The sequence below is a fragment of the Phoca vitulina genome, unplaced genomic scaffold, assembly GCF_004348235.1.
Source record: "Phoca vitulina isolate PV1807 unplaced genomic scaffold, GSC_HSeal_1.0 scaffold71, whole genome shotgun sequence".
Taxonomy (NCBI): Eukaryota; Metazoa; Chordata; class Mammalia; order Carnivora; family Phocidae; genus Phoca; species Phoca vitulina.
In genome coordinates, this window is record NW_022589774.1 from 8,876,187 (window position 1) to 8,888,076 (window position 11,890).

Here is an 11,890-nt window from a genome sequence, read left to right on the forward strand (position 1 = left end):
ATTTCCCAAGGGTAAAGTAATTTTGGTAGGAAAGTGAAATGATGTGCTGTCTGGCTGGTCTGAGCTAACCCCAGGGAGGCTTTGTTGCTTTGGAAGAGTTGCTCACTGAGACCACTTCCAGGGATTCCTTTATTCATGTGAAAACTGAAAAGTACCTTTCTCCCCAGAGGACCAGCCCCTGATGCCTTCTTAGTATTTGCATATGGCTTTGAGGGCAGGACAGAACAATCTTCTTCACTGTGTCCCTGGAGGCTTGCACAGTGCCCAGGATATAATTCCCAATCTACTGAGATCCCCCCACCAAGGAACTCAACTCTTGACCAGTTCTCACTACTGTTTCTTATCCTTTTCCCATTGACTATGACCTCTGAAATTCAGAAGAAAGACTGTTGTGAAACCACACACGTGGGTGTCAGCCCTCCTCTTACTTTTTACACAAGAGATCGAACACATGTATCACATGGATCACCGGATGGCCGGCGACTCACCGGGGGGAAAGGCTGACCGGTGGGGCTAGGTGATATTACCACGTGAATGGGCTTGTCCATGAAGGAGAGTTCCAAGCGATGAGGTCGCAGCACAGCGTCTTCACCTTCCCTGAGAGCTGCTAGAGCCGTCACTCATCAGAGGAGGAGGGGACGGGCTCCTTCTTGCAGGTACTGTGCTTGGCTCGGTGCCGCTGGAGGTGATTGGACCTGGTGAAGGCCTGGCCGCAGTCCTCGCACTGGTAGGGCCTCTCCCCGTTGTGCACCCGGATGTGCTGGGCCAGCTCCGACGCGATTCGGAAGGCCCTGCCGCACTCCGCGCAGAGGAAGCCCTTCTCCCCTGAGTGGATCTGCTGGTGCCGCTTCAGGGTGGAGGAGCGGGCAAAGGCCTGGCCACACTGGGCGCAAGGGAAGGGCCTCTCCCCCGTGTGGATGCGCTGGTGGCGCACGAGGCGCGAGGGCTGCGCGAAGGCCACGCCGCAGTCGGCGCACTTGAAGGGCCTCTGGCCGGTGTGCAGCGTCTGGTGCTCGATCAGGTTGGAGGATTTGGTGAAGCACTTGCCGCAGGTGGGGCAGGGGAAGGGCCGCTCGCCCGAATGCACACGCTGGTGCTCCATCATTCGGCTGGCCACGGCGAACTCCCTGTCGCAAGCGGGGCAGCGGAAGGGCTTCTCGCCCAGGTGCGTGCGCTGGTGGCGCAGCAGCGACAGCGGCTTGTTGAAGGTCAGACCGCACTCGGCGCACGGGAAGGGCTTGTTGTTGCTGTGCATGTTGCGCTGGTGTTTGCGCAGGTCGGAGGAGCGCACGAAGGCCTTCCCGCAGTCCGGGCACGGGTAGGGTTTCTCGCCGGTGTGGGTGCGGATGTGCTTGCGGTGGTCCGAGGACCAAGTGTAGGCCTTGTCACAGAAGGGGCACTGGTAGGGCCGCTCGCCCGTGTGCAGCCGCCGGTGCTGCTGGAGCGTGCCCCGGTGGGAGTAGGCCTTCCCGCACAGCTCACAAGCGTAAGGCTTGGTGCCCCGCGGCTGCGAGGGACTCAGAGGGTTGCTGGGTTTCTGGAAGGCCCTTCCTCCCCGTAGGCACTTGTAGGGATGCGCCTCCTCTTGCCCACCCTCGCGCGCACCCTCCGGCTTCTGGCCCTTCCTGCCGGCCCGCGCTTTGGCCAGCACCGCTGCGGCCAGGCTGGCTGGGGGCGCAGACCCCCGGGCCGGGGTGCACGTCTCCTGCGTGGGGAGGTCCCAGCTGCCCCCGGGCTTGGGGAAACACATGAGAGAGGAGTTGTCTGGGGACGTGTCTACACCTCTCTGTGCACAGAAATCTCTTCCCGTCTCAGGGAAGCTGGACGGGACCCCCAAGGCAGCGGCCAGGTTTGCCCTGGAGTCTCCATCATCTTCGGCAGGTAGTGATTCCCTAAGCGGTTGCGTCCGGCCTAACAACTTGTGTGAGAGGTCGCCAGGGAGGGTCCCCGGAGCTGTGCCTGGTCCAGGGGAGTCCTGGGTCTGGGTGATCTTGGACTCATCTCTTCCCCAGCTGGCCTTCATCCCAGGCATCACCGTCGGTTCCTTCCCCACACCGCCGGCACTAAAGGAGCTGGAGAATTTCTCTTCCTCGCTGGGCGGATGATGCCATGGCAAGTCAGGACTGTCTTCAGTCACCTGGGAGCTGCTTCTTGGACAGGCCTGGGTATCAGGGTCCCCAGTGCTCCCTTTGTCTCCTGCCTCCCCACCATCTTCATCCTCTCTCTCGAAGCTCATGCTCAGGATCTGGGGGTCATGAGCTTCCTCTCTCAAGCTGCAGAGGGGAGACACCTTGCCCCACCTTTCCTGGAGGTCCACCTGTGTCATGACTTTCAGGTACTTCTATTCCTGCTCCTCCTAGACAGAATTTTTGCTTGGCTCAGGATACCTGCACAAAGGAAGGTATTTTTTTGTTTGTTTAATATATATCTTTTGTTTTTATGGATTCTTACAGAAACTTTTTTATTATTGAATTATAGTTGGCATACAATGTTATATTTACGTATTTTTAATTTAGGTAAATCATACACACATGTATGTATATACGTATACACACATTTATCGTGTGTTTCTTTCTTTCTTTCCTTTTTTTTTTTTTTTTACAAAGATAGTGTTTTCACTTACCTTCAGTTTAAATGTTTAACTTTTCCCCAAGTGTGCCATATTTATCCCACGGTATTTCTGGCAAACCCCACAGGTCCCCAGCTGTGCATGTACCCTGATTTGAGAAGCATAGACTTAGGGTTTGACAGCAAGGCATGAGACAAGGAAGCCATTGAGTTTTATTTTCTACGTGATTTTATTTTAGCTTGAAGACACCGAGAAAGCCTGCTAGGGTTGGCTAATAAGGGCTGTTTGTGTGAGCGATACGTTTTACGGGAGTCACTGGAGTAGAGGCAGGCAGGCTCCTGCAGGCCTGGGGGGTGAGGGGCAATTTCTGACCAGAGGGCTGAGTTTGCTTTTGTCCAGAGGGAACCTTCTGGGAATCTCAGAGGGGGTAATGCTAGTAGTTTCACTTTCTGGGCAGACATTATGAGCCAGGTAAAATGCTGAGCGCCTCACAAGCAGGATTTCATTTCTTCTTCCTAGCAACCTTTAAGAGAGATGCTGTTACTATTTTATTATTCTTTCTGTTTCGCAGACCAGGATAGCGAGGTCTAATGGGGTTTCCTACCTGCCCAAGGCCACACTGCCCAGGGACAGCAGCCCTGATGCTTCTCTTTCACTCCGAGGCCCCGATGTTAAACCCAGAGCTGTAGGTACTACCTCCCAGACGTGGCCGCCAGACGGAGGCCTGCCCTGGGGTGGGCCCAGCCCCAGAGCAGCCCCAGCATCCCGGGGGGGAGAGCCACTGCCTTCTGCAGGCATCAAAGCCCCTTGTGTTTTCTGGGCCAAGGAGCCTTGGCTACGGGGCCTCACCACCGGGCTCCTCCCTGCTCTTTTTGACCCAAATTGCCCTCCACAGAGAAAGAGGCCAGGACACACGCTGTGGAGACTGTTGCCTGGGGTGGTCAGGAGTATTAGTCACTGAATGTTTACTTTCAGAAGCTCCTTCTTTCCTCCTCCGCCCACCCTCCACTGTCTCCGGCAGAATAAGAGGGGCCATCTCTGGACTTGGAGGCTCCGATGCGCTCCCCATCGGGCAGGAGGCGTTCTATCACCCGCCAGCAAGGGGTAGTCATTCATTCAGCAGATGTGTACCAAACCCTCAAAATCATAGGCTTGTGCATCAACAAGTGTCTCAGCCTTGTTTTCTTCATCGGGAAGATGGAAGATAATACGGCTGCTGTATGGTCTGTGTGAGGCTCTTGCACACGGCTGGCATTCAGTGACTAGTTCGTTGTCCCCTCTGCTGTCAGCTCCTCTGGCCCCCAGCAGGACTTCTGGGAGGTGTCCAGATGGACAGTTGAAGCAGTTTGGTGGTCAAGGTGCACTTAATAAAGCCATATCCTGGCCCCACCTCACCAAACTGCCCTGCCCCCAGCTCTTGCCTGATCATAAACCCAGTTATTGTGAGTGTGTGTGTGTGTGTGTGTGTGTGTGTAGGAGGGGAGCAATGGGGAGGAATCCTCACTTTGTACGTGGGAACAGAAGCCACAGATGGTAGGAGGGCATAATGCCACAGTGGCTGGAGTCCAGTGTCTTAAGTCCCTTTGTGGCCTCAAGCCCAGGGACCACTCCCTCCCTCTGACCTCCCTCTCTATCCCCATAACAGGTCGGAGTGTGGCTGGCGTAGCCTTGGGCAGGAGACCAGGCTTGATGTATTTTCAGCACACTGGTTCTTAGAAGAGTGGCTGTGTGTGTGTGTGTCTGTCTGGTTAACAAAAGGGACACCGTGCTGGCCAGCTTCACATGGTTTCCTCAGGCCAGCATGCCTGATCAGGGACCGTGGTCCACCAGCACGGACAGCAAAGGGATGCTGGCTTCCTTGGGCTTCTTTCTTTCTCTGGGACAACACTCTGCACATGTTCAGACGGAACTGCCTGCAGACCTCTCACTTCACCGACCCCCACCCCCTCCAGCACACGGACCCAACTTTACATACATGTCTCATTCCCCCTCCTCTGGGCCGCCGGTGAGCCTCCTCCAGGCAGCACGCCGCACTCTGCCAGCTCACAGCTTCGCAGAAGCCTGACAGAAGATTGTCTTTTCAGATGGGAACTCCCTCGCCTGTCTGAAGCCACAGCCCTAGAGAGTATATCCTGCTTTCTTCCGCCTGGAGCTGCCAGAGGTTCTCTCTTGACCACCGACAAGACCAAGGGGAAGGCAGGGGCTCAGGGTGGGATTTTCTGACCGAGTCTACACCAGTAGTCCTGGTCTGGAAGAGCCCTGTGCCATGGTGTGGCTGGAGCTTCTGCTCTCCAGATACGCTGACCCCTAGACGCTGTCAGAGCACAGCCCTTTCCTGGAACTTCCACCACCCTTACCAGCCAGGAGTGGCCCACACGCAGCCTCCAGCTTACTCACCTCGTACAGGGACACCTTGCAGAATCCTGGCCTGAGGGCTTGTTCCAGCTCCAGCCCCTGCCCCTCTTCCTGCTTTCCTTCCACAGATTGTTCTAGGTCCATCCCAGGGCAGCCCCCTCCCACTTTCTCCTCTGCCTTTAGGCCTTGCTCTCTACCTTTGGCTCTGACACAAATAGAGGCTTACCTGGGAAATGCAGACAGCTGCGCCGGTCCCCCACCCCGGCTTCTGTCACACGTGGCCTCTCAGCCCCTGGAACCCGAGTTTGGTACAAATCAGCAGAGGTGGTGTCTCTGTCCCTCACGCTTTGTGTCCAGTCCAGCAGCTGCAGAGAGAGCTTCAGGAGGTGGGGCCAGTGTAATACACTCGACCTTCCTGACTGCATCCCAGAGAGCAGCCTGGGAAATAGAGCGGGGCTGCCCTCTCTCACTGCCTGAACGATCCTGCCTTCCCTCTGCTCCCGCCTCCCCTCCTGCCAGAGCCTCCCTCCCACCGCCCTCCTCCCTCAGAAAGGTTGCTCAGTCCTCCTGCAGGTGGCCCTTCCCTCCTGCTCACTCTCATTGCTTCTCCCAGCAAAGCAAGCAGTCCCTCCTTCAGTCCTGCCCCGATATGTCCATAGGCCACTGTCACATGCGAGCTGCCTAGGGAAGCATGCTTTTTCCCTCCCTGGCAGGCAGGACAGGGTAAACTATATTCCTACCTCCCCCTTTCTGGTGCCCACCTTTTGTAGAGCTGGGGTTTGAGCAGGGATGTTCCCAGAATTTTCTGAAGTACTCATTGGCTCAAAGATTCCCATAGCAATTTCACGGGGGGTGGGCTGTGGGGAGATTGTTTTATCTCCTTATTCATATGGATGCTAGGCCTGTCTGGGACCTGTCTTCATCTTTCAGCATTGGCTCCCATGCAGGTTCATTTTGAAGAAAAAGATTGGCCCAGGATATGAGACTCACTGTGTCTGGAACTTATACCCACTCAAGTCTAATGTTATACCCACTCAAGTCTTTATTAAGGTGAAAGCTCGGGGCTTAAAATAGGAGATGGGACTATGGTACTTGTGATATCCCTGGGTGGCCAAAAAGTACACCAGTTGACAGCAGGGTTCTGGGACTGGCCTTGAATCTTACCCCTCACTAGCTGTGTGACTTTGAGTGAGTTACCTAACCACTCTGTGCCTTAGCTCCTCATCTGTAAAATGAGAATCCCCATTTGATGGCACCAAATGATGGCATCCCCATCATGGGGGTCCTGCAAGATCAAAGATGAGAATGCATATAAGGAGCTTAGCTCAGTGTCTGACACATAGTTATGCCCAGAAAAGTCAGCTGCCCTCATTGTTACGACTAATGCTGTTGGTGTTTCCAGGGAAGACATGGCTCATGGCACTCCTTTTATATCCCCATGGCCTTGTCAGGGCTTCAACTCTGACAGCAGGTCCGGACACCTAACACATTTTTCTGAACAGCAGTTTTCAGAGTATGATCCAGAAATGCAGGCCTATCTGTGCCTTGGAGTTTGATAGCTGTGGCTTCGGAGGCAGGAGGCAGACAGCAGAGATGCCTCTAGGTCTTTGAGTCTGGAAGTGTAGAACAGTCTGAAAGTCTAGAACTGAAAGCCAAATCCTCATGTCCATAGAACCCCTGAAGTAAAGTGCAGAATGCTACAGATATGTGGATACGTACTGTTTGGGCAAGAAGATAACTAGCAATCACACATTTCTGAAAGGGCCATGATCCAAAAAAGGTTGAGAACCATTGGTGTTAGTGGGGGTGGTGGAGGAGGGTAAAATAGGCCCTTAAAATAAAATATCTCCCATAGCAACTTATCAGATGGTGTTGCCACCAACCCACATCCCAACACTGTTGCTCAAAATTTCCCAAGTGACCATATTGTACAGGCCTGGGCTTCAGACACCCTTTGGCAAGGAAGAAGCTACGTTCCTCGGGAAGGGCCGGTGGAGGTGAGAGCTGGGGCTGGGGTCAGCCTGCGTGTGTCCCTCCCCACTCCCAGCTTCACTGCTATGGACGATGCACATTCACCGAGTTTTTCCTCATGTGAATGCCATGCTAACACACTGCATGTGGTGTCTCCATTAGTCCTCACCACATTCTGAGGGCGTGGCTCCCCTTTGCAGACTGAGGATACTGAGGCACAGACAGCTTTGTACGTTCTCTACATAGCGGAGCTGTGATTCGATTCTGAGCTACCAGGGTCACATTCTTAACCACTACCGCACAAGTGGCCCACACATTGTCCCTTCAGAGCCTGTGCGTTTGCCCTTTGCCCGGCTGCACCCTTGTTTCCTCCTGAAGACCCTTACTTCCTCCACCCCAAGGCTGTGTGACCTGGGTATGTGTGGTCACTGCAGTCACTCCCTCAGAAGACCTCTTCCCTCAAAATAACTGCCCAAGGAGATAATGGTTCCATCGAATGCCTACCTATCGGTGTCCAGCGTGGACAGCCTGTTTCTCATCATGCTTTACTTCTAGATTCTGTAACAACGAATGAATTACCATATGCCATGGGACTTCCATGTTAACTTGCCCACTTTGTCTCCTCCTTGGTTTTCAAGGCACACTGGTGTTACCATCTTCCTGGCACCGGCTAGACCACCTAGCAATGAATGGGGTAAAGAGTGGCCTGGATGCTGCCTACACAGAGAAATAATGTCTTCCTGAGTCACCTACCCTGAGATGTCCCCTTAGCCATCCTAAAAATCCCACTTTGAGGTGTCGTGCACCTTTTCTGTATATGAGACTTCACTGTCCTGCTGAATTGCACCCAGGAGGCTGATCCGGTCTCAGAACTGCATTCTGGGTCTTGCTCAGATTGCTGGTCAACCTGCTGCTCAGACCACTCTTGTTTCCTGGGTGCCTCCTACTTCTGACAGCACAAGCACATTCACTATCTCATCCAGCCTTCCCAACAGTCACTGGAAGGACCACCAGGCATTGGAGTTAAAGGACTTTCCCCTAGGACCACATCTTCCCCCCGCAAACACACCTTTCAAAGAACATTTGGAATTTATATCATTGTGCTCAATCCCTTAGGTGCAGAAACAAGGGACATTGTTTTTATTTATTTGTTATTATTTGCAAATCTGCCTTCAAAATCTGGCATTTTCCTGGAGCTGCCCTGACTGGCAGTAGTAAAAATAAGGGTCCTCCTGCTTACTTGTCTGGGAAGGGAACAAAGCAGAGATGGAGAGAGGAATGCAAGGCAGTGAGGAGAGGGGAAGGCACTTGGCCTCCACCAGGCACCATGTAGGGGCCCAGCGGTGCCTGTGAACTGCATGGCTGGCTGGGGGGAACTGAGTGATATGGGTGGAAACCAGGTCTGACCCTCCACCCTGGGACCCTCCACCTTGCTGAGGTGGTGAACGATGGCTGCGTCTGGACATTGGGTCAGATAGTGATTCTGAGAGGACCTGAGATAATTCCCAAGTTCTGTACATGAGACTCTGAAGCTTGGACACACCCCCCTGCAGGCCTCCTCATGCTCTGCAGCCAGCTGTCGCCAACCCGCTTTCTTGCAGCACAATGGAGACTTTAGTTATTTATTTAAAGGTATTTATTTATTTCTTTATTTGAGAGAGAGAGAGAGAGAGCGTGGGTGGGGAGGAGCAGAGGGAGAGGGAGAGAGAGAATCTCAAGCAGACTCTGTGCTGAGCACGGAGCCTGATATGGGGCTTGATTCCACGACCCATGAGATCATGACCTGAGCCGAAACCAAGAGTCGAATGCCCAAACGACTGAGCCACCTAGGCGCCCCCACAATGGAGACTTTAAATATTGTTGTTTTTCCCCCAGCCATCAAACTGTTGAGTAAGGGTATATGAGTGAGAAGCAGAACTATAGGTGGGATAGGAACTTGGTACATGATCTTAGGTTAGACACGTTTGACTTCAAATCCCAGCTCTATTTGTTGGATGACCTTAATGAATTTCCTTAACTTCTCTGAGTCTCAGGCTGTCTGTCTGTGGAATGAGAATAAGAATACCATCATTGACAGGCTTGTTGTGAAAATACCCTGAAACAGTATTTTTAAAGAATTTAGTCCAGTGTCAGCCATATGGTGGTTTTTCAACAAATTGTATTATTATTTTTTTATCCTAGAACTCGTGGAACTTCTATGGTGTCCTTATCCCATCCCTGTTCCTCCAGATTGATTTTCCTTAATCACCTGCCACCAGAAAGCCACCATTTTTCTGGCTAGTCTCCTTATCCCAAACATGCCCACTGAGAGGCTGGTCAAGCAGGTGTCTTGGAGGACTACAATATCCCCAGAACAGGGATGTCATAAGCCTGAGCTCTTCATAAGCCTGTGATATACTCAATACATGTAATCAATGACAGGGGTGGGAGGTTCATGCTCCAGACAGGATGACAAGACACGGTGATGACTCCAAATGCCAGCAGTTCCCACACTTCCTGCCCAACAGCATCAGGCGGACACCACCACCCTTGGCTGACAATACCACTTGCCCCTGGTGAAGGATGCACAGCGTAGTGATGGAGCATGCAGGCTTTGGAGTCAGGCTGCGTGGGTTAGTTCATCTTGCTTCTGCCACCTGCTGCATGACTGTGGGCAAGTTACTTAACATTTCTTTGTCTCGTCTCTTGAACTGTAAATTAAGGTTAATAACAGTTATCAACCTTACGGAGTTATGGGGATTAAATGAGATGATGTGCCTAGCAGAGTGTAAGCACTCAACCCATATTAGATAATCATAACATAATTTGGGGAGGGGGGAACTAGCCTCTGCTATAGTCTAGACATTGGAAAGCAGTGGAGAACCCCACCTCTGGTCTCCGCCAGAACTCTCTCCTCTGGCTCTCCTGCGGCCTTACCCTATGGATGAGCTGTAAGAAGCAGAACCTCTTCGGTGACTCTCCAAGAACGCCAGCCCCCTCCTAGTTCTTGGAGGCCCACATTGTGCTGTGGTGGCCTTCCCAGATGAGCACACAAGCCCCAGGCCCATGCTGTAGGAGGACGAGATCCTAGCAGCAGGATGGGGATCTCTGAGGGTCCTGGAGCCCTCTGGGTACCAAAGACCAAACACTCAAACACTTACTCTCTCTTGACATAGTAACACATTTTCTTTGCCCTGCGGATAACATACCCTTCCAGGTCACAGGGACTCCCACCCTCCACCTCAACCTTGGGACCATGTGGAAGACAAAGAAAGAACACCACAGACAGGACTTCTAGGAATCTCCTATGCTTTAAGTTTGCCTCCTGTCCTTACTGGTCCTTCGAGGCTCTGAGACAGCCAGTCTGGGGAGGCTAGCAGCAAAAACACTGCGTGTCTTTAGTTAATTAACAAACTGAAATAGAACGTTCTGCCATCGTGTATCAGTGGGAATCCTTTTGACTACAGATCCCCAGCCCTGGGGCATGATGAAGCTGTTGGAAATGGACAAGAAGTCATCAGGTCTCAGAATTTTGAATGAAAAGATCTTAGAAATGATCGAACGCAGCCCCTCTGTTTTGCAGTTGCTGAGATACAAGCATTCACTTAGTTGTTCCGTCTTTCATTTATTCATTCATCAAACACTGGTGGAGCATCACTTGTCTGTTTTTCAAACTGCGGGACAAAAACCTGTGAATAGGACAGTGAGTCACAACCAACCTTCTTGTTTGAATAGAATAGAGTAGGACAGAATAGAATAGAGTAGAACCTATCAGAATATCTTACACAGAGTAAGAAAAAGTTGTTTCAAGGTTTGTTTGTTTTTTTTAATTTTAGTTTTATATACGTATATATGTGCAGGGTTGCAATGAAAACTGTGTTTCTTACGCTGGTTTGCTTCGATTCTTGGCCAAAAACATTTGAAAAACACTGTACTTTGTACCAGTCTGGCTGTGCATAAAAATAACGGGGTGGGGGGGACCTGGCTAAATATGATGATTCCAGGGCCACACTCCCAGAGATGGTTCAGATCCAGGAGGATCCTGGAGTCTGCATTGCGACAAGCCCAGGCACCATCCTGAGGCATGAGTCCCAGCTACACCGACAAGCACCGCTCTGGCCAGGTCCTGCCCTGCGGGGTTTCACGGGGCTTGGCGGCGTGCTGGAGCGCTCAGAGCCACCAGACAGATCCCCCCTTGAGCCGGATTATACTGGTGATGCTGCGGGTTTGCAAGGAGGAGGCGGGATTGCCTTTGCCTGGGCCTTGGGGACGTCTTTCCAAAAGAAATGCCTTTTGAGTTGGGCTTTGAAGGATGAGTTTGAGTTTACCAAGAAAAGAAGGGGACGGAAGGGGCCTCACTACCGTCAGGAATTTCACAGCGTATTCCTCCTGGCCCGCTTTCCCGGGGGCTCAGCCCTCACTCCGCGCGTCTGCCCAGGGATGAGCCTCCCGGCTCTCTGGCTCCGCCTCTGGCTCGCTTGCACATTGCCGGTGGGATTGCGGCTTCTGCCGCAGCTGCTGCGGAGCTCCGAGCTCCCCTGTCCTCCTAGGCCACACCACCTACAGTCGCTGGCCACGGTACAAGGGGCCTTTTCTTTCCAAGGCCCCCACCAAACACACATGCTTTTCCTCGCAGCTGTCTAGCTCGGCTGCCTGAACACAGAGGTAATTCACAGGAGAGGCGTTTGAGGTTTCCATGAAAACATACCTCCCCTTTGCTTTTTCAACTGCTGCACTGAGCATAGCTGGACAGAACCTCTCTTCTTAATGCTCTGGCCCTGGGTGTGAAGCCGCGACTCTGGAAAGAAATTCCGTTTAGGGTCCTTGGAATGCAACATTACCCCGACCGCATGGATTCTCCTGGCCAAACTGAGGAGTGATCTTGCCCCCGCCCCCAGCAGCGGAAAAACCCTGAAAACCTCTGGCAAATTGAACCAGAGGGTGTGGGTGGAGGATGGAGATAGAGACACACAAACAAAATTGTAATGATTATAAAAACATAAAGACAACTTTCGC

At 52.5% G+C, this 11,890-nt stretch overlaps 1 protein-coding gene across 1 annotated transcript; it reads right to left on the reverse strand.

Annotated features, from left to right (window-relative positions):
* Window positions 1–616: 616 nt before the first annotated feature.
* On the reverse strand, window positions 617–2,326 carry ZNF648 (zinc finger protein 648). The gene has a single exon (XM_032393182.1). The coding sequence runs from the start codon at window positions 2,324–2,326 to the stop codon at window positions 617–619; it is 1,710 nt and encodes a 569-aa protein (XP_032249073.1).
* Window positions 2,327–11,890: the final 9,564 nt, after the last annotated feature.